This window comes from Dendrobates tinctorius, unplaced genomic scaffold, assembly GCF_039654945.1.
Source record: "Dendrobates tinctorius isolate UK_male_01 unplaced genomic scaffold, ASM3965494v1 ptg000089l, whole genome shotgun sequence".
Lineage (NCBI taxonomy): Eukaryota > Metazoa > Chordata > Amphibia > Anura > Dendrobatidae > Dendrobates > Dendrobates tinctorius.
This window is the reverse complement of record NW_027361757.1, coordinates 16,729,580-16,753,232: the sequence shown is the minus strand read 5'-3', so window position 1 is coordinate 16,753,232 and position 23,653 is coordinate 16,729,580. Positions and strand designations below refer to the sequence as shown.

General features: G+C 41.3%; 1 protein-coding gene across 1 annotated transcript in view; it reads left to right on the top strand.

Moving 5' to 3' along the window:
• PIK3AP1 (phosphoinositide-3-kinase adaptor protein 1) overlaps positions 1–23,653 on the top strand; it is a 203,334-nt gene that overhangs the window by 93,619 nt on the left and 86,062 nt on the right. The window contains exons 3-5 of the mRNA XM_073585858.1: positions 12,554–12,678; positions 16,204–16,348; positions 22,522–22,664. Coding sequence (XP_073441959.1) covers positions 12,554–12,678; positions 16,204–16,348; positions 22,522–22,664 — 413 coding nt within the window. The remainder of the gene's footprint in view (positions 1–12,553; positions 12,679–16,203; positions 16,349–22,521; positions 22,665–23,653) is intronic.

The window sequence follows — 23,653 nt, the reverse complement described above, 5'->3', positions numbered from 1 at the left end:
GATACCTGTTTTACTTTGAAAGCCGTCGATTTACGAATTCCAAGTACGTTCCAACCGCCTCGATCATACCATCTGATCAAAACATACACTGAACTTGTTCAACAGGATGTAAAGGCAGCTTTAGAAACTATAGAGAAGGGCCATTTACGAATTAAACATAATCTCACTACCGATGAATATAGATCCATGTTACTATTGAGAACCAAAAAAGAATTAATAATTAAACCCACCTAATTAAAACCTTGTTTTTTTACTTGGATTGTGATTCTGTACATTGAACTGCATCTCTTTAAGTTATTTTCTTGTGTTTCTGTCTTGTCTCTACAGAAACAGGCACCTCTTGAAAAAGGCTTAAATCAAGCCGAAACGTTGAGAGCTATATGTGTCTGTAATTTTTGGGAGATGTACATATCTGTATTTTTGGATTAGTTGCTAGCAACATTCCTGTTCGTTCTTTTGGAAATAAAAAATATTTTTGGAAACTAATCTCTATTTTGAGTGCTGGAGTTACCTTTTGTTATTACTTAAGTATTTTTTCTCCAGAGCACCTACCTTTAAACAGTGGGCACCCCTTCTTTTAAATTCTAGATTCTCTTTAAGCTTAGTACTTCTCCTAACACTAGTTTCCATGCCCAATTTTCGTACTCTTCTGCCCACTGGAGCCTTGACCTTTTGTATCCTTGCTTTTCTTCTACTACTATAGTCTATTTGCGCTAAGGAATGACAAGTTGTGCATTTGCATGCAGTTTGTCTAATGTTGCATTCTTCTTATCAGAAGGATTGCTGACCTCTTTCATGGACAAGTTGTTTATATCCAAATGTTTTTCCTAGATCACAATATTCCCTATATACTTTTGACATTGTTGAAATTGCTGTTTTTTAATTACCAGCTCCTGCTAGTCCAGCACCGATGACCACGTTGTATTCTAAGCCACTCAGATCTCTCAATTTCATATTTTAATAAAAATTGCCAATGTATGGCACTCTTAGGTTCTGTATTATGGGGTTATTTTCCTGTAGAATAAATGTGCAATCATTCTGGTTCTGTTCAATACAGATCTACCACTGAACTGTGGAGAGAACTTACAAAAAGCCTGGCAGGACATACCCTTCTCTGTTTTTGTCATATCATCCATATGGCAATCAAGTGGGTTTATTTGAAGACACTGGTTTTTTAGCATATAGCGTGGAGCATTATTTTTTTGAAAATTACTGTTAATTTACAGCGAGTTATTAATACTTGGTACAGTTGGAAATTATCAAATCATGTGAAGAATCTTAAACCCAACCTTGATATGACTACAAGGCAGACAACATTATTTCTGAAAACGTCTACCTTAAAGGGGTTTTCCCATGAAAAAAGTTAATTTTAATCAACAGATCTTTGAATAATATGTTGCATAATTGGATGTGTTTAAAAAAATATGTGCTGAAATTATTATTATTCCAAGATGTACTGATTAAAATGTTCTTTGGGAAAACTCCTTTAAGATACATTATATAACCAAAATCATTACAGGGGTTTTCCCACAAACAAAGTACATTTTAATTATTAGTTCGTCGAATAAAAATACATTTCACAGTTAGATGTGTTAAAATTTTTTTCCTGTGCTGAGATAATCTCATAAATGTGCCCCTGCTGTGTACTGTGTAATGTCTGTGTCTGACCGTACAGGGACATAGTCTGATCATACCACAGCTCCTGTGCAAGGGAGGAAGCAAAAGAATATACAGACAAGACAGCATGGGACGTAATGTAACTTGACCTGCCAGCGGCTACTAAGCAGCCCGGGGATCTCTGCAGTTAACACCAGATCCCTATATAGGGGTTAAAGAGGGAAAACTAATGCTGCTAAAAAGAGTGGTCAGCACAAAGCCTGATTGTGTCACATAGTTACATACTGTAGTTTTAAAGGCTGAAGGAAGACCTTATGTCCATCTATTTCGGCCTATTTTTAGTGCAGCTGTTCTGCATTGTTGATCCTGGGGAAGGCAAAAAACCCACAGAGTAGCAGCCAATTTTCTCCATAGGGAAAAAAGTTCCTTCCCCAAAGCTGAGTCAACCATCTACCTATAATATTAGGCTATTCGTAACCTTCTATACTGTTACTCACAAGAAAAGCATCCATTCCTTTCTTACATTCATTCAGTGAGTTGGCCATCACCACTTCCTCAGGAAGAGAATTCCAGAGCCTCACTGCTCTTACCGTGAAGAACCCTCTTCTATGCTGTTGCAGAAATTGGCTTTCCTCCAAACGAAGAGAATGCCCACTTGTTCTTGTCACAGTCCTTGGTACAAACAGTTCATTGGAGAGATCTCTGTATTGCCCTCTGATATACTTGCCCATATATATTAGGTCTCCACTAAGTCTTCTCTTTTCTAGAGTAAATAGACCTAATTTTGATAACCTTTCTGGGTATTGTAGTGAACCAACTCCATTTATCATTTTAGTAGCCCGCCTTTGAACCCTTTCAAGTTCAGTAATGACTTTCTTGAGCACCGGCGTCCAAAATTGCTGTCACGCTCGCGCCTTGGCTGACTGGCGCAAGCCGTGGGGTTGTGGCCCCACTGTGCCACAAACCAGACTACCCTTGGAAGGGGCGTGACTACGACAGCTACCTCGGTCTTCACTGGAGCCTCTGATGGTGAGGTCAGGCTTGTGCGGCAGATAGCTGTCGGGTGCCACTCCAGGGTGGTGCCTGGCTGTGGCTGCTGATCCCACTCGGGGACAAGTCACTTGGACAGGTGTGACTAACAGGCAAGCTGAGACACTGGGCAAGCAAGCACGGCTTGGTACACTGGCAGGCAGGCACGGCTTGGAGACACGGCTTGGAGACGCTGGGCGAGCGGCACGGCTTCGAGACACAGGACAGGCGGGCACGGCTTGGAGACACAGGACAGACGGACACAGCTTGGAGACACAGGACAGGCGGACACGGCTTGGAGACACAGGACAGGCGGACACGGCTTGGAGACACAGGACAGGCGGACACGGGAGCCATGCAGGCAGAGCGGCTAGGGAGCCATGCAGGCAGAGTGGCTAGGGAGCCGTGCAGGCAGAGTGGCTAGGGAGCCGTGCAGACAGAGCGGCTAGGGTGCCGTGCAGACAGAGCGGCTAGGGTGCCGTGCAGACAGAGCGGCTAGGGTGCCGTGCAGACAGAGGACACAAGAAAAGACACAGCAGGGAAGGAAGCCACGGACAAGGAGACAGACAGAGGTAAGACTGAGTTCAGACAGAGGCACAGGGACAAAGACACAAGGACCAGGATCTTCTGCCTCCTGGCAGGCGGACAGAGAACAGACAAGGCACTGGGAACAAGACTCAAGGGCCAGAATATTCTGCCTCCTGGCAGGTGGACAGAGAAGTACTAAGCAAGGTACCAAGACACAGGAATATGCAGTAAGAGCCTTCAGAGAAGGCAAGACATAGGACAGGGCCTGGCTAGCTCAGCAGCAAGTAGCTAACTGAGTTTAGACATTGCACAGGCAATGTTTCAGTGGGAGTGGTGAAACTAAATAGTCAAGGGCTCTAGGTGATTGGCAAGGGACATATTACACAGGTGCACCCTGACTGCATAAGAACCAGAGAGTTCAGGCGCCACCCCCCTATACACAGTCAAGAAACATGGAGCGCAGAGGCACAGAGCTGGCAACAGACAGAATTCACAGCATGGCTTGAAGCAGAAAGTAAGTTGGTGTGCGGGCGATGGGAGGCCATGCAGTGATGCCAGCAGGGTTGTTACAATTGCACACAATACTCCATAGTTTTAAAGGTTGTAGGTAGACATAAGTCCTGAATGGAACCAATGATTTCCAGCCAATCTCCCATGATGGTTCTTGCAAAGCCAAAAACTGTGTGTTATCTGCAATCTGACAAGGGCTGACACATTCAGCTTAGACTGATAGTTATTTACAGGAAATATATATAAAAAAAGACTTATACTTCTCCTTCTTGCTAGATCAACTTCTTTAGTAGTAAAACTACCTACTTCCACAAGAAGGTTTTAGTGGGCATGCTCTATGACGTGTAAATGTCACTGTACTGCGAAGGAGGAAATACGCTGTCGCCCTCACCTACTATCAGTGTCATATCAGCCTTCAGCTTTATACTAGGGTTTCTAGATTTCATTGTATTCATGATCTATAATTACATCGGGAAACAAAAATTTGGTGAAAAAAATTGACGTTGAACCTCAAATTATTTAACATAAAATGGTGGTGTAAAAAATTCACAGTTTTGCTTGCTCCTACATTAATCAGATAGCATTAGCTCCCTGCATAACAAAGAATCAAGCATGTTGTACGATACGGGTATGTGCACACCAGGTTTTTGAGGAATTTTTTTCTGAGTTGGTCTACTTAAAAAAAATGCCTGAAGATTTGCTTCAAAAACTCTTCCTATTCATTTCCATTGTAAAACCACTTTACTGTTCATACGATCAGTGTTTAATGGGTGAAAAGAAATGTTACTTTTTTTTTTCTAGCAGCTCGGAATAGAATGTGCTCCAAACTAGGTATTGAACAGAAAATCAGAAGGCTGCTAAACAAAGTTTCAGGAAAAAAAATTAAAAAACTCTTTAAAACTGCATCAGAATGTAAAGAAAACTCCTCACCAAACTTCCCAAAGATGGAGCATTTTCGGAAGTAGTTTCCACTAGATAATTCATAGTTTTTTACCTCCACAAAAAAATTGTGTGCACAAACCATTTTTTAAACAAAACAACTGGAAAAAGAGTGTAAGGGCGCACTGCAAATACTCAATGAAATAATTAATGTCGGGGGTGCAAATGGTCACATGAAGAGTTAATGCAACAAAAAAGGAAAGAAGACCACATAAAAATGCACACCACCGATATATATAATAATAACAGGAAAAGCTTTATTGACAACAATATAAATTTAAAAACATGTAAAAACAAAAAGGGAATACAATCCCCCTGTTAGTCCTGATCAATACAATAATGAATTGAGTCTCATGCATACTGTATATCATCAGCATAAATAAATGAACAAAAAAAGGAAAAACATTCACAATAAGGTGTATCCATATGATAGATGTAAATATATAATTACAGCAAAGAGCACCTAATGGCGCACAATCCTGATCAAATCGCTCTAATGCTGGAGACTCAAAGAATAAAATAGCCTTCACATGGAAAAATACCATGGATCACATGTCAATCACAGCTGAAGTGCCACATAGTCTAATATATAACATCCACAATACTTGAGATGAAGGTCCAGAAAAAATATATGTAACCCAGCGCACAACATGTGCAAAAAATGGTTCAATCCCATGTCAGCTGCACGCGCGCTGTGATTACAGCGCGGTGCAGATGACATGAAATGAAGCATAAAGTGCGCATGCACGGCTCCCGTGAGTCTCAATTGCTATCACAGCGCGCGTGCAACTGACACCTTGAGCAGAGACGTCTGCCAGGTTTTCAGCTTTCCTTGTTATTTCTGGTTTGGGTCTGACATGTTCCTTCACAGGTGGCTAGACTGAGCTCTTCATATACAGGTATTTAACCCCTTCCTGACATCAGACGTACTATACCGTCTATGGGACCCGGGCCCCTATGCCCATGGACGGGATAGTACGTCTACCGCGATCAGCGGCGCCCACGTGGTGAGCGCCGCTGATCGCGGCCGGGTGTCAGCTGATTATCACAGCTGACACCCGGCACAATGTGTCAGGGGTGGTCACGGACCGCCCCCGACACATTAACCCCTTGCACACCGCGATCAAACATGATCGCGGTGTACCGGGGGTTAAAGGGAAGCATCGGCAGGGAGGGGGCTCCCTCCGTGCTTCCCTGAGCCCCCCACGGCAGCGCAATGTGCAGCGCTGCTGCCGGGGGCTCCTTTCCTGCAGGCCCCCGAATCCAAGATGGCGACGGGGGCCTTCGGGGGCCTGCAGGAAGCTGGCTTCCTCAGTGCCTGCAAAGCGCAGGCATGAGGAAGCCTTGTGCACTGCCTGTGACAGATTGCTGATCTGTCACAGTGATCTATGATGTGACAGATCAGCGATCTGTCACAGAACAGTGATGTCCCACCTGGGACTATTTAATAAAGTAAAAAAAAAATTAAAAAAAAGTGTTAAAATAATTTAAAAAAAATCGCCAAATAAATTACAAAAAAAAAAAAAAATATTCCCCCAAATAAATCCATTTTTTTAAAATAAAAAAAACAAAACAATAAAAGTACACATGTTAGGTATCGCCGTGACCGTAACGACCCGCCCTATAAAACTGTCCCATTAGTTAACCCCTTTAGCGAACCCCTTAAAAAATAAAAATAAAAAACGAAGCAAAAAATAATGATTTATTATCATACTGCCAAACAAAAAGTGTAATAACGCGCGATCAAAAAGACGCATATAAATATCCATGGTACCGCTGAAAACGTCATCTTGTCCCGCAAAAAACGAGCCACCACACAGCATCATCAGTGAAAAAATAAAAAAGTTATAGCTCGCAGAATAAAGCGATGCAAAAATAATTATTTTTTATATAAAATAATTTTCATTGCATAAAACCGACAAAACATAAAAAATGACCTAAATGAGGTATCGCTGTAACCGTACTGACCCGAAGAATAAAACCGCTTTATCAATTTTACCGCACGCGGAACGGTGTAAACGCACCCCCCAAAAAGAAATTCATGAAACGCTGGTTTTTGTTCATTCTGCGTCCCAAAAATTGGAATAAAAAGCGATCAAAAAAGTCATGTGCCCGAAAATGGTACCAATAAAAACGTCAACTCGTCCCGCAAAAAATAAGACCTCACATGACTCAGTGGGTCAAAATACGGAAAAATTATAGCTCTCAATATGTGGTGATGCAAAAACTATTTTTACAATAAAAAGCGTCTTTTAGCGTGTGACAGCCGCCAAACATAAAAACCGCCATAAATAGTAAATCAAACCCCCCGTTATCACCCCCTTAGTTAGGGAAAAATAAAAAAAATAAAAAAATGTATTTATTTCCATTTTTCCATTACGGTTAGGGATAGGGCTAGGGTTAGGGTTAGGGCTAGGGTTAGGGCTAGGGTTAGGGCTAGGGTTAGGGTTAGGGTTAGGGCTGAGATTAGGGTTAGGGGTGTGTTGGGGTTTGGGTTGGAGTTAGAATTGGGGGTTTCCACTGTTTGGGCACATCAGGGGCTCTCCAAATGCAACATGGCGTCTGATTTCAATTCCAGCCAATTCTGAGTTGAAAAAGTCAAATGGTGCTCCTTCCCTTCCAAGCTCTGACATGCGCCCAAACAGTGTTTTACCCCCACATGTAGGGTATCAGCCTACTCAGGACAAATTGCAAAACAATTTTTGGGGTCCAATTTCTCCTGTTACCCTTAGGAAAATACAAAATTGGGGGCAAAAATATCATTTTTGTGGAAAAAAATGATTTTTTTATTTTCACGTCCGAGCGTTATAAACTTCTGTGAAGCACTTGGGGGTTCAAAGTGCTCACCACACATCTAGATAAGTTCCGTGGGGGGTCTAGTGTCCAAAATGGGGTCACTTGTGGGGAGTTTCAATAGTTTAGGTACATCAGGGGCTCTCCAAACGCACATGACACCCGCAGACCATTCCATCAAAGTCTGCATTCCAAAACGTCACTGCTTCCCTTCCGAGCCCCGACGTGTGTCCATACAGTAGTTTTCTCCCACATATGGGGTGTCAGCGTACTCATGACAAATTGGACAACAACTTTTGGGGTCCAATTTCTCCTGTTACCCTTGGGAAAATGAAAAAAATGGTGACTAAAAGATCATGTTTGTGGAAAAAATACGAATTTTTTATTTTCACGCCCGGGCGTTATAAACTTCTGTGAAGCACTGGGGGGGTGCTCACCACACATCTAGATAAGTTCCTTGGGGGGTCTAGTTTATAAAATGGTGTAATTTGTGGGGGGTTTCCACTGTTTAGGTACATCAGGGGTTTTCCAATCGCGACATGGTGTCCGATCTCAATTCCAGCCAAAAACGTCAAATGGCGCTGCTTCCCTTCCGAGCTCTGCCATGCTCCCAAATAGTGGTTTACCCCCACATGTGGGGTATCAGCGTACTCAGGACAAATTGCACAATAACTTTTAGGGTCCTGTTACCCTTGGAAAAATAAGAATTGAGGATGAAAAGATCATTTTTGTGGAAAAAATATGATTTTTTAATTGTACGGCTTTATGTTATAAACTTCTGTGAAGCCCTTGGGGGTTCAAAGTTCTCACCACACATCTAGATAAGTTCCTTAGGGGGTCTAGTTTCCAAAATGGTGTCATTTGTGGGGGGTTTCCACTGTTTTGGTACATCAGGGGTTTTCCAATCGCGACATGATGTCCGATCTCAATTCCAGCCAAAAACATCAAATGGCGCTGCTTCCCTTCCGAGCTCTGCCATGCGCCCAAATAGTGGTTTACCCCCACATGTGGGGTATCAGCGTACTCAGGACAAATTGCACAATAACTTTTAGGGTCCTGTTACCCTTGGGAAAATAAAAATTGGGGTGAAAAGATCATTTTTGTGGAAAAAATATGATTTTCTAATTGTACCGCTGTACGTTATAAACTTCTGTAAAGCCCTTGTGGGTTCAAAGTTCTCACCACATATCTAGATAAGTTCCTTGGGGGGTCTAGTTTCCAAAATGGGGTCACTTGTAGGGGGTTTCCACTGTTTAGGTACATCAGGGACTCTCCAAACGTGACATGGCGTCAGATCTGAATTCCAGACAATTTTGAATTGAAAAAGTCAAACGGCGCTCCTTCCATTCTGAGCTCTGCCATGCGCCGAAACAGTCGTTCCCCCCCACATATCAGGTATCAGCGTACTCAGGACAAATTGCACAATAACTTTTGCAGTCCAATTTCTCCTGTTACCCTTGGTAAAATAAAAAAATTGAACCTGATGTATTTTTTTTGTGAAAAAAAGTTAGATGTTCATTTTTTTTTAAATATTCAAAAAAATTCCTGTGACGCACCTAAAGGGTTAATAAACTTCTTGAATGTGGTTTTGAGCACCTTAAGGGGTGCAGTTTTTAGAATGGTGTCACTTTTGGGTATTTTCTATCATATAGACCCCTCAAAGTGGCTTCAAATGTGATGTGGTCCGTAAAAATAAAATGGTGTTGTAAAAATGAGAAATCGCTGGTCAACTTTTAACCCTTATAACTCCCTAACAAAAAAAATTTTGGTTCCAAAATTGTGCTGATGTAAAGTAAACATGTGGGAAATGTTAGTTATCAAGTTTTTTGGGTGCCATATCTCTGTGATTTAAGGGCATAAAAATTCAAAGTTGGAAAATTGCAACATTTTCAAAATTTTTGCCAAATTTCCGTTTTTCTCACAAATAAACGCAAGTTATTTGAATGAAATTTTACCACTAACATGAAGTACAATATGTCACGAGAAAACAATGTCAGAATCACCGGGATCCATAGAAGCGTTCCAGAGTTATGACCTCATAAAGGTACAGTGGTCAGAATTGTAAAAATTGGCCCGGTCATGAACGTGCAAACCACCCTTGGGGGTGAAGGGGTTAAAGGCTTTAGCAGCAATGTCATGCATACATCCCCTGATGAAGCCGTCTTGATACGGCGACACGCGTTGGGTTTCCTCCCTTCTGCCGTCCTGTCTGTACTGTTGCCTTGGTATGGACCTTTCATGCATATCATTATACCTGTTCCATATGTGAGCTGTTGCTTCTAACCGTGAGAGGGCTGCCATTCACTGGGCATACTTGGCTGTTTTTCAACAGCGTTTTTTGCCTGATATCTTATTGCCACTTATTTATGTGGCGTCTTTCATGCAGATCCACATTAGTGTGGTTTTCACTTGGTATTATCATGGCTACTTGAATAATATCTGCCTGTTTGATTCTTTATTACCACTCATTTAAGTGGTTTTATGTGTGCAGCTCAGCATCCAGTGCGGTTATTTATTTATTCATCTTTATGGGATTGAACCATTTTTTGCACATGTTGTGCGCTGGGTTACATATATTTTTTCTGGACCTTCACCTCAAGTATTGTGGATGTTATATATTAGACTATGTGGCACTTCAGCTGTGATTGACATGTGATCCATGGTATTTTTCCACGTGAAGGCTATTTTATTGTTTGAGTCTCCAGCATTAGGGCGATTTGATCAGGATTGTGCGCCATTAGGTGCTCCTTGCTGTAATTACCGGTATATATTTACATCTATCATATGGATACACCTTATTGTGGATGTTTTTACTTTTTTTGTTCCTTTATTTATGCTGATGATATATGCATGAAACTCAATTCATTATTGTATTGATCAGGACTAACAGGGGGATTGTATTTTACCCTTTTTGTTTTTACATGTTTTTACATTTATATTGTTGTCAATAAAGCTTTTCCTGTTGTTATTATTATATATATCGGTGGTGTGCATTTTTATGTGGTCTTCTTTCCTTTTTTGTTGCACAAACCATTTTTTAAACTGAAATCCCAGGACTTGAGAACTCTAGGAAATATGCACAGAGTCTTTCTGCTGCATTCTGAAGTACAATAGAAACTGGCTATGTGCCCGGTTATGACATCAGGTGAACCTCACAAGTTTTTTTCAAGCAGAAGACTCTTCATGAAGTTTTATTTCATGAAGCGGCTTTTGTTTTGATATTTTCAGTTGTTAACTGAGTATTCTCTTGATGTTTTTTTTTTTTTGCCACCAGTGTTTTTTTTAGCCTTCGAAGAAACGCCCCATTGGACTGCAAGCAGAGATTTCACACAATTGCTCCAGAAGCAATAAATGTTTATATTTCTGCAATAGAGTGACTCAGTACAAAATGAAAAAGAGCGACAGAATCAGAGAAACTCAAGGATTTTCCTATGTTTTTGTGAAATCTTGTTACATTTGTTTTCTGGTTGTTGTGTTTTTCACTCCCTTGAATAATTAAGAAACTGCTAGTGGTTTTTTTTTTGTTGCAAAAATTTTGCAAAATGCTCCAAAAAAGTCTGGTTGTCTTCTTGGTTATCTTCTGGGTTGTCTTTCGAGTTTTCTCATTTTCCTTGTATTGAAAATTCTGAGCATTTACCAAAGTAATGGCATCCAAATGTAGCACAGTGGCTTACGCTGGTTGATAAATTTGTGCCTAAGGAGACACTTTCGTCCAACTTTAAGCCTATTGGATAGCTTACTTTGTATCACTCCTTTGGAAAAACATATCTTCCCAATTTGTTGCATGTTTGGCTGTAAGATGCATGAATTTCCTCTAAGCCATGCTGACTTATCAAATCTAGTGCAAAACATGTCTAAAACATATACTAAATAGTTGTAAAATTTGCGACAAATTTTGCCAAGGTTGTTTATCCTCCTCGTCACTTTTTTCTGTTAATGTGAAACTTTGTGTTATCAAAAGCAAAGTGTAATCAATCATGTAAAATTATATACATTTTAAGTTCCATATTTGCTTTCAATCTTAAATACAAACTATGGCTACCCATTTTCTAATGATCAGTAATTTATTATAAATGACGTCCCTCCTTGGTCTTCGATTTATAGTCTATTCCGTTCTTTACATGGAATGTATGTGCAAGAGAAAAGACCATGACATATAACCAGTGCACACTTGTATATTCATCAACATATTATTTTATTAACATCAGAAAACAGCACTCGAGGGTTAAAAACAATTAAAACCAACAATCCATGCCCATGTCCAATTGGGGACAGCTGTAAATGTCACTCTAAGTGCAAAAGATACATGTGTACAGAATGCACGGACTAGTAAACACCACTCAATAAAACAATACCATATTTTATGTATAAACACACACATACTCTGTATATATATATAGCTGCCGAGGGCGTCCCCAAGGACAGCAGCTCACCAATTTGAGAGGGAACTATGCATATAAGAGCACTAGACAGTCCCCTACCCTGGTTCTCACTGGCAGTTAAAAAATGTCTGGAATAGCCAAGAAATATATAAGGGATATACAATGCAACCACATACAGGAGAATCCCCCCAGAAAATGTCCCAAATAGGACAAGTGAAGGCAGCACAAAAATGATCACTCAGCGCACCCCAGGACTACAAATAATGGAAGCACACCTCCCAGGTAAGTAATGGGTCCTGAATGGGATTACCAAAGTAAAGTGTACTTGAGAATACCGCCCAAGGGGAGGACGGGAGATGGAGGAACAGAGCATTTAGAGTGACATTTACAGTTGTCCCCAATTGGACATGGGCACGGATTGTTGGTTTTAATTGTTTTTAACCCTCGAGTGCTTTTTTGTGATGTTAATAAAATAATATGTTGATGAATATACAAGTGTGCACTGGTTATATGTCATGGTCTTTTCTCTTGCACATATTTTCCAGGTTCTCTGCCATGTATCCAGTGGCACCTTGCAACTTTGAGTGATTGTGATTAGTTATATTGTAGTGCATCCAGCATTCTTGTTAGGTTCACCGTACTTTACATATCATGAACCAGTGTGGGTCTGAATAAATGAGGACTATGTTATCCTACTTGGAGTTTTCATACCGATGATCATACAACCTGTAAGTTCTCAGCATCTTTTTTTAAAGTTCTTCCAGATTCTGGCTGTGGCTCCGTCAGCGATACAGATGCTGAAAGTGATAAAGAACAGTTGGCTTCACCTCTGATTACAGAAAAACTATTGACCGTACAGCCGCACCGGATACGCTGTGGGGTTTGTACAAGTTATTTCTTTGTTATTACATTTTCAATATGTATTTTTTTTCCACAGATCTAACATTAAATGGATTTTTATAGAACACATGGACATTATTTGCCTGATTAGCTGTAGTTATTGTTGGATGACCTTTGCTATCCGTAGGATACAGTCTATTAATAACAATTTATTAAAGATTTGTGATTAGACCAGTTTCCCAATATTTACTGGCTAAATTGTACTGATTATTTTACCCAAACCAGATTAAATGCCTGGACTTGATGTCCTCATCCCTTACAAATAAAATTTAAACTGTTTTTGCTGACCATAGTTGTCTTATATAGCCACAGATTGTCCAATTTCTTTTGCTTTGTAACTTCCAACTTACTTTTTTTTAGTAAGCAGTTTCTCTTCAACAGCATATAGCCAGCACTACAGGTGCTAGAACATCCTTTTATCTCCCTTCCCAGCATGCTTTGCTTTTGTAATTGCCCTATGGCTTGCCTGCATTGGATTGAAAGCCTACCTCTCTGATATGCCAATTTATAGTTTGACAGACAGGAGCGCTGGCTAGAGGTGTATTATACTTAAAAGCAATCAGTGGATAACAAGTTAGACAAAAAGTGAGACACCTTACAGGTGGCAATTTGCAGTATTTTTAAGGCTGAAAACCTCTTTTGGGGTAAAAAAGGTACTTTCAATGTTGTTAGCCATTGCATTTGCTATTGATTGACTATAAATAGGACCTGTTAAAACAAAGGAGTTTAATATCTTGAAAAAATTTCTGCGCTACCCTGATTCTGTGGATTTTTTTCATTTTGCACTGCATCGCTACAGTGTAGAGATATTTACTTTTAATGTGTTTGGAGCACAGTATGTGAAATCTCTGCATGTAGTGCAGCTGGGCATTTCTTCAGAGTCTTATCTTATCTGGGGGCTTGTGGTTTTTCCCTCCCTCCCTGCTGATCTGGCACTCTCAGATGCTGCTAAGCTGTGATTAGAAGATCCTGGAAGCAAAGCATATAAGCGCGTGCCCCCAGAGAAGACTGGAGAAATGCCCAATTGCACTACAAGCAGAGATTTCACATACGTGCTCCAAAAACATTGGAAGAAGACTATGAAAAAACACCCAGTTGGACTGCAAGCAGAGATTTCACATACTGCGCTCCAAAAGCAATAAATGTGTATAATTCTGCAATAGAGTGATGCAGCGCAAAGTACAAAGGAGCGGCAGAATCAGAGAAACTCAAGGATTTTTAATAAGGTATGTAATGTTTTCTACTAATGCAGTTGCATTGAGGTAGGCTCGGGAAGTGGTTTAAGTAAACTGTCCAGGCTGGTTTATTAAGGCTTCATAAACCATACCACAAGCAAAGGAAAATAAATGGTCCTTCAGTGCAGGCAAAACAAAATAAACAGTTCAATAGTGGCACTTTAATGATAGTCCAATACCCTCAACTTGATAGCATCCATTATATCAACTTAGTCTGGAGACAACACACAAAAGAGACCTTCTTATCTCCACTCACTGCTCACTAATGATACAGCTGGACTTCTTATATCCGCCATACCACACTCATTGGATATGTGAGCAGCCCGTCCCACCCATCTCTCTGACTGCTCGCAATCCCTGCCCTTGACACACAATATTAACACTCTCAGTGCTATACAGTGGGGAAAAAAAGTATTTAGTCAGTCAGCAATAGTGCAAGTTCCACCACTTAAAAAGATGAGAGGCGTCTGTAATTTACATCATAGGTAGACCTCAACTATGGGAGACAAACTGAGAAAAAAAAATCCAGAAAATCACATTGTCTGTTGTTTTTTCATTTTATTTGCATATTATGGTGGAAAATAAGTATTTGGTCAGAAACAAAATTTCATCTCAATACTTTGTGATATATCCTTTGTTGGCAATGACAGAGGTCAAACGTTTTCTGTAAGTCTTCACAAGGTTGCCACACACTGTTGTTGGTATGTTGGCCCATTCCTCCATGCAGATCTCCTCTAGAGCAGTGATGTTTTTGGCTTTTCGCTTGGCAACACGGACTTTCAACTCCCTCCAAAGGTTTTCTATAGGGTTGAGATCTGGAGACTGGCTAGGCCACTCCAGGACCTTGAAATGCTTCTTACGAAGCCACTCCTTCGTTGCCCTGGCGGTGTGCTTTGGATCATTGTCATGTTGAAAGACCCAGCCATGTTTCATCTTCAATGCCCTTGCTGATGGAAGGAGGTTTGCACTCAAAATCTCATGATACATGGCCCCATTCATTCTTTCATGTACCCGGATCAGTCGTCCTGGCCCCTTTGCAGAGAAACAGCCCCAAAGCATGATGTTTCCACCACCATGCTTTACAGTAGGTATGGTGTTTGATGGATGCAACTCAGTATTCTTTTTCCTCCAAACACGACAAGTTGTGTTTCTACCAAACAGTTCCAGTTTGGTTTCATCAGACTCCCAAACATTCTCCCAAAACTCCTCTGGATCATCCAAATGCTCTCTAGCAAACTTCAGACGGGCCCGGACATGTACAGGCTTAAGCAGTGGGACACGTCTGGCACTGCAGGATCTGAGTCCATGGTGGCGTAGTGTGTTACTTATGGTAGGCCTTGTTACATTGGTCCCAGCTCTCTGCAGTTCATTCACTAGGTCCTCCCGCGTGGTTCTGGGATTTTTGCTCACCGTTCTTGTGATCATTCTGACCCCACGGGGTGGGATTTTGCGTGGAGCACCAGATCGAGGGAGATTATCAGTGGTCTTGTATGTCTTCCATTTTCTAATTATTGCTCCCACAGTTGATTTCTTCACTCCAAGCTGGTTGGCTATTGCAGATTCAGTCTTCCCAGCCTGGTGCAGGGCTACAATTTTGTTTCTGGTGTCCTTTGACAGCTCTTTGGTCTTCACCATAGTGGAGTTTGGAGTCAGACTGTTTGAGGGTGTGCACAGGTGTCTTTTTATACTGATAACAAGTTTAAACAGGTGCCATTACTACAGGTAATTACTACAGGAGGAAAGAGGAGACTCTTAAAGAAGAAGTTACAGGTCTGTGAGAGCCAGAAATCTTGATTGCTTGTTTCTGACAAAATACTTATTTTCCACCATAATATGCAAATAAAGTGAAACAAAAACAGACAATGTGATTTTCTGGATTTTTTTTTCTCAGTTTGTCTCCCATAGTTTAGGTCTACCTATGATGTAAATTACAGACGCCTCTCATCTTTTTAAGTGGTGGAACTTGCACTATTGCTGACTGACTAAATACTTTTTTTCCCCACTGTACATGCTGAAGCTTGCTTCCGGGCTTGCATCACTGAGAGCAACCACCTCCGTGATACATATCTCCCATGTATGATGTGTCCAGTGGTCATCTTACAGGTTTTTAACTCAACTTTTTGGAGCAGGTGACAGTTCACTGATCTATTACAAAAGTGACCGTTTCAATAATGACACAAGAGACTGAATATAATATGATCATAGTGATCATGAAACAACATCTTGTACTTTTCCATTTCACTCATAACCTTGATAAATGTGTTTTACAGGTAAAGACACAAATATACCTAATTTTTAAGTGCAAATTGGACAGTCGGATTAAAAATGAGGTCCATTTTACCCCTCTGAGTGGTCCTTCTACATGTCTACCTGCAACTTTGCAAAATGAATACATGTTATCAGTGGATGCTCCAGGTAAGATTTATTTTTTATCTCTTAAAGGGTTTCTTCAATACTTTCAGCATTAACAAATGATTTTATAAATTGGCTATTTTATTAGAAGAATGTATGCAATATTTTTCTAAATTACTAGCTCATATGTAATGTGTGAAGATGATAACTTATTCTAGATATTTGCCTAGAATATGACAAAACAAAGATGTTTTAGCTGCCAGATACTATAAGCAGGTACTTAGATAGATAATCACTGAGTCGCAAATATAAAAGATCTGTGACCTATATGAATGCCACTAGCAAGGGAAAAATAGACAGCGTCCAAAATGGGTGATAACGTATCAAGCAGAGTTTATTGTGTTAAATACATAAGAGCTATGTTTCGACCCATTACGGGTCTGTGTCATCTATGGATTCCAGGGAACTTCTCACTAAATTTATGGTGCCTGTGGTTTGTGACTATAATCCCTTGTTGTGTTTTAGAGAACACAAAGCTTTATCTTTGGGTGGTGGCCATTTTGAAATGCCTTTACCAGGTAGAAATGTCTGCTGGGTGGCTCCCTCTTTTGCCTGACTCACTAAGATTGACAGGCCTTTCCTGCTTTGTATATACAGTAGAAGTGAGCGATTGAGATGGTACTTCTAACGTGCCAAAAATCCACTGCAGATTTGTCATGCTATTTACGGATGAGTATTGGTAAAATCACATTGTATTGTAGTTCATTGCAGAATTCTACAACAAATAAAGATTGTGTAAACCCAGTTCTAGACTGTTAAATAGGTTGTCCACTACTTGGACAACCCCTTCACAATCGGGATGTTTGCCCCCAGTAATATAGCAATACTTATGCTCACTGCCGGTGCTGGTACCATCCCAGCGGTGTCAGAATGTGTTCTCCCAGGATGGCGGCACATTGTTATGACACACGACCTATGTGCCCAATCAGTGCTGGCTTCACTGTTCCTGCCAACTTTAGCCTAACATGTATGGGGGCCTTTATGTAGAGTGGAGTGTTGTGTGAAAGAGGGAACAGATAGTAAAAAATAAAATAAAAATATTCATTAAAATAATGTTAGCTTAAGAGCAAGCAAAGTGTGATTGATATTTCTAATGTGACCATGTTACCATTTTGTTTGGCAGATTAATATTTACCTAATAAATTATTAATGACTTTAACAAGATTTTACTTTGAACAATTACTGAAATTTTAAAAAGCTTGGGTACAGTTGTGTGTACTTGTGTATAACATGCTGAAAAATATTATGCCTGTGTTGTGTTGGGAGGATTCTTGTATACGCTCCTGAGAAACTTACCATGTGTTCAGCAAAGTATTGAGAGGAAGAGAAACCTGTGGTGATAAGTAATTATTATCCCCCCAAGCTCATATATTTAGATTGTCTATAACCTGAGTACAGTACACAAGTAGAGGATTGTTCAAATTCCTTATAACTTTTACAGTTTTATATAACTTTTTTACTAACAAAAATGATTAAACACGTTTGAGATTATTTTAACTTTATTAATTTTCCTATAACATAATATTGTGGTAGACGTAAGGATCAAACTGGATCAAAAAAACTGTTTTTACATGCACCCACGTACCAAGCTATGGTTCTTAAAATATGCATTTTAAATCAGATTTGTCACCATATTTCACAATAAAAACTGCAAATCTTATTGAATAGATCTCCTAGATCTAAAAATGCTGGAGTACTTACATGGATTCTCACACTCAGTCTACTTCCACTTAACCTGATTGACAAGCTACTCAGTGCCCCTCCTGCCTGCTGCTGTAAATCTCAGCCTAACTAGGATGATTGACAAGCTCCTCAGTGTCCCTCCTGCCTGCTGCTGTAAATCTCAGCCTAACTAGGATGATTGACAAGCTCCTCAGTGTCCCTCCTGCCTGCTGCTGTAAATCTCTGCCTAACTAGGCTGATTGACAAGCTCCTCAGTACCCCTCCTGCCTGCTGCTGTAAATCTTTGCCTAACTAGGCTGATTGACAAACTCCTCACTACCCCTCCTGCCTGCTGCTCTAAATCTCTGCCTAAATAGGCTGATTGACAAGCTCCTTAGTACCCCTCCTGCCTGCTGCTGTAAATTTCTGCCTACCTATACTGATTGACAAGCTACTCAGTGCCCTTCCTGCCTGCTGCTCTAAATCTCTGTCTAACTAGGCTGATTGACAAGCTCCTCAGTGTCCCTCCTGCCTGCTGCTGTAAATCTCTGCCTAACTGGGCTATTTGACAAGCTCCTCAGTACCCCTCCTGCCTGCTGCTGTAAATCTCTGCCTAACTAGGCTGATTGACAAACTCCTTAGTAGCCCTCCTGCCTGCTGCTGTAAATCTCTGCCTACGTATACTGATTGACAAGCTACTCAGTGCCCTTCCTGCCTGCTGCTGTAAATCTCTGCCTAACTAGGCTGATTGACAAGCTCCTTAGTACCCCTCCTGCCTGCTGCTGTAAATCTCTGCCTAACTAGACTGATTGACAAGCTCCTTAGTGCCCTTCCTGAATTATGCTTTAAATTTCGGCCTACCTAAACTGATTGACAAGCTCCTCAGTGTCCCTCCTGCCTGCTGATGTAAATCTCTGCCTAACTGGGCTGATTGACAAGCTCCTCAGTACCCCTCCTGCCTGCTGCTGTAAATCTGTTCGCTTTACTCAGGACACACGCACTGGCTCAGTGCGGTGTTCCTGACAAAATCTCTGCCTACCTATACTGATTGACGAGCTACTCAGTACCCCTCCTGCCTGCTGCTGTAAATCTCTGCCTAACTAGACTGATTGACAAGCTCCTTAGTGCCCTTCCTGAATGCTGCTTTAAATTTCGGCCTACCTAAACTGATTGACAAGCTCCTCAGTGTCCCTCCTGCCTGCTGCTGTAAATCTCTGCCTAACTGGGCTGATTGACAAGCTCCTCAGTACCCCTCCTGCCTGCTGCTGTAAATCTGTATTGATCCCAGTGCAGGTTTTTGAACTGCACGTCAGGGGTTAATGTCTGGAGCTCAGTGCAGGTTTTGACCTGCACACCTGGGGTTAATGATTGTGGCCTCTTTCTGGTTCTGGGAGAGCTTCTTAAACCCCTGGGAAGCTCCAATCCCTGTCAGTTATACTTTTGCCTTTGGCCGAGTGTGCTGACCTCTTTGTGCCTGTGCCTGTTCGTTGTTATAGCTTGTTTATATGGTTCTGACCCGGTTCTGTTTCCTGTTGTGAGTTTGCCTGTTGATTCTGTACTTCGCTACCATCCCTGTGTATGACTCGTTGCCTGTGATCTGACTACTCTCTGCTCGCCCCTCTTGTACCTTGCAGCTATCTCTGTGTGTGACTCATTGGCTACGTCCTGACTATCCTCCCTGTCTATGCCCCTTGGTAACGTTGTCTCGCAGTTACCCTGCTCTTGCAGCTCCTAGCTCTCTGGAGTTTAGGCCACGCCCCTAACAGTCACGTGCTTCAGGTCCTGCTGCTCTGAAGTACGCATCTACTCGGCTGCTGCCCGCTCCACAGGTATCTTTGAGCACAGTTCGCTTTACTCAGGACACACGCACTGGCTCAGTGAGCAAGTTCAGTGCGGTGTTCCTGACAAAATCTCTGCCTACCTATACTGATTGACAAGCTACTCAGTACCCCTCCTGCCTGCTGCTGTAAATCTCTGGCTAACTAGACTGATTGACAAGCTCCTTAGTGCCCTTCCTGAATGCTGCTTTAAATTTCGGCCTACCTAAACTGATTGACAAGCTCCTCAGTACCCCTCCTGCTTGCTGCTGTAAATCTCGGCCAAACTAGGCTAATTGACAAGCTCCTCAGTACCCCTTCTGCCTGCTGCTGTAAATCTCAGCCTACCTAGCCTGATTGACAAGCTCCTCAGTGCCCCCTATGCTGCTGCTGAATCTCACCCACCTAACCTGACTGATAAGCTCTTAAGCTTCTCAGTGATCTCCTTGCTGCTGCTGAAATCTCACATTGCTTAGTACAGGCTGCAGCTGTCAGTCCCGCTGTGTGGGTGGAGACACTTCTATAAAATGCCAGCGGTGTTTTCCCAGAGGCGGTTTTCATGGTGTGCTTTTTGTATCGACTTTGCACTGGTGTCCTTTTTTAACTGTGTGTATAGACTAGTGAGGGCCTGAAAAATGGTCAGGTTACTTTTAGCCACATCACAGCTTTCGAAGCCTGAAGAGGTAAAAAGAAACTTAAAAAGACAGAACATATGTTCAGCAAGTGGTTCTCACATTGCAGAGTATATGAACATTCCTTTTCGCGTTTTTTAAGCATTTTTGCAGGCGGATTTCAAGTTGAATCCGACAGAAAAGGTCATCATGTGCACATACCCTAATATTACAGCACCTATTGATTTAGTCATTTTTAGACCATTTTTTTTAAAAGTTATACTTCTTTCCAACTAAGCTACATTCCCCCCAATAAAGCTACTTTCCTTTTGTGAGGTGCAAACAGTACTAAATGCAACAATTTGTGCCAAAAGGTGACGCAGTTTCTGCCAAACTTACCTTCTCAGCACATCAATACTCAACTCCTAAATTTCTCTGCAGAGTATTTCATCAGGTATGAGGCAATTCAGTTTGGATGCCCTCACATACATTGGATTTCACCCTGATGTGTCAGCATTTACGGTATCTACTTTTAATGGGCAAAGTTTGTGAATGTACAACTGCTTTATGTTATTGATTGATGGAAAACAAATTAACCTTTGAGATATACTAGAGAACTGGAAATAGGAAGAGGTTAAACGTGTTCATCATGTGGTCAGAATTTCACGGAAAACTTAAATACAGTTATTTCCAGTCTCCTACTCTTCAAAACTGTACGAATAGAGAGATAGAGAGCCTAATAGCAAAAATTAAAATGTCTCTTCTCTCTGGGTATTAGGTCCCAATACATCACAATGAAAGGAGTGGAGGAACAAATCAACCATTGTTTTCATCTGTTTGTTGAAAAGAAAAACGTGGTATGATTTGAAAGATGTTCTCCACCTGGTTTCCAGTACTTGTTTCTTTGGGTAACATGGGGACAGGCATTGAACCTAAAATGTCCGTGGTCTTTTATCTGCATACACCCTTCTTAAAGCCTTAAAGGGGACCTGTCGCCAGGTCAAATGGGCACAGCTTTTGCTCAGATTTTATTCCTGCTGCCCCACTTCCATTTATTTTCTTGTTTTAAATCTGTCATATGGTTCTGTGGATACAGCCCTTTTTATTTAGTGTGCCCACTATGCTAATCGTTATGATCTTTACTAAGAGGGTGGACTTTCTGGGGGTGTGACTTTAGTGTGTGCCACATTATCACTCCCACTTGGTAAAGACCAGAAAAATGATCATATTGGGCTTACTATATAAATAGACCCATATCTCTGGAATCTCAGGTGGATTTAACAAAAATGCAATACTCAGTGGAGCAGAGGGAATAAGAGCAAACATTGCCTAAATTTGACCTCTTTATGTCCTCTCTAAACACTCTAACATGAAACAAACAGGTTTCATTTCATTTCCTGCCCAAGATCTTAAAATATTCACATGGTTATGTAAAATATGAGCGTAACTTAAAGCAGTGTCGTGCATATAGAAACCACCCATTGAGCTATGTAGTATGCCTGTATTAAATGAGTAGTTTAATTTGCTCCTGAAATGAATGCCCACCATCATTATTACCGATTAACTACTATTGACATGCTGTTGCAATATCATCCGTCTATATTGTGATTCCGTATTACTGACGGTTACCAAACCGCATTCTAGTGATGCTTCTAATGCAGTGGTCCCCCACCTTTCAGCTCTGAGAGAGGGTTGCTTGCCACTTTCAGGTCGGAGAGGGTCGTGAACCACATCCAGCTCATATCCCCCTTATAGTAGTGGCAACCAAAGCCCCGATTACATGTATAAATCATGATAACCAAAGCTTTTCCATAGAAATCACCCCGAAGCAGTATACCAAGATCCAGGGGTTCCAACAATACCTCCATCCAGATCTGCTCTTCTGCACAGAGCTACTGACAAATTCACCATTTTGAGATGTGCTCTTCATACCTAATTGCTAGACCGGGGGAGAATGCACCAAGTTGTCAGACAGCCATGAGACACAATTCATGGGACAGAGAGCCACAAGTGGTTTCTAAGCTACAGGTTGGGGACCCCTGTTCTAATGCATCCTTGATCCTTAATATACTATTGTTCTTCATAGATCTACCATCCGGATTGGTATTTTTGAAAGTCTATTCTGGAACTCTAGTTATGTGTGAAGCCAAAATCTCCTACTTCACTGACATGGAAGAAATTAGTAATTTACTCGACAGCGCATCTAATCCCATTGAATTTATGTGTCAGGTGAGAAAATAATTGACAAAATGCATATTCGTAATAATTGTGTCAGGCTAAATCTGCTTTCACACTGCTGAAAGGGTGTGCATACTTAAGCCTTTTTAGTGGCTTTGTAACTTATTTTTTTTAGATTATTTTGGAATCGAGGCAAAGCTGCCATGTTGCAGTGTATCCACCGTTATGAAAGTATTAATGTGAATGCATGTCCTGTGAGTATCACAGAGGAACAATGTAAAAGTCATCTGTGAGAAGCAGGACATTTTCTATCCAAATTAATTCCTTTTGTGACTGCATGTTGTCTCTTATTCATAAACCTATTGAATTTAATGGGAGAGGCTGGTTTGAAAATTGTACCAAAGATCCAAGCTAGTGCACTTTGCCATTTTCAGATGGTCCATGTGGATTTGGCTTGTGTTTAGTCTGAGTGCTGTCTTATCTACACTCAATTTTCACTTATATGGGGAAAGTCTTCCATTGGAATATGTTCTTAAGGCTAAGGTGAAATTAATCCAAACACTTAAAAGGGTTTTCTCCTGTTCTGTTTTCAGGAGCGCACTGCTCCCCTGCCTCATGGTGTCCTACTTCCCAGGGACAGTGCGCACCTGATGATTGCTCGTTTGTGCCTTTAGCATTGTTGGATGGTTGGTCTGAACTGTGCACTCCCAGATTCTGCAAGTAGATGCAGGTTTGTCTCTGCAACATCAGAGGAGCATAGGGGCACTGATGCTGGCCAGATTCAGAGAAGTGCTTGTAGTAGAGATGAGTGAACCCGAACTTTAAAGTTAGTGTCCGGTACTACACGACAAACAGTCTTCTCCCGGAAGACGTTTGCAATGTTCAGAGTTCCAGGGGAAGTCCACTGCAGAGAGAGAGAGAGAAAGAGAGAGACAAAAGTTTGGGTCCTCATTGCTTTCAATGAGGCTTGGGTTCTCTTTCAAGTTCGGGTACAGTTCTGGTACCCGAACTGAACTTTGGAATAAAGTTCAGTTACGGTA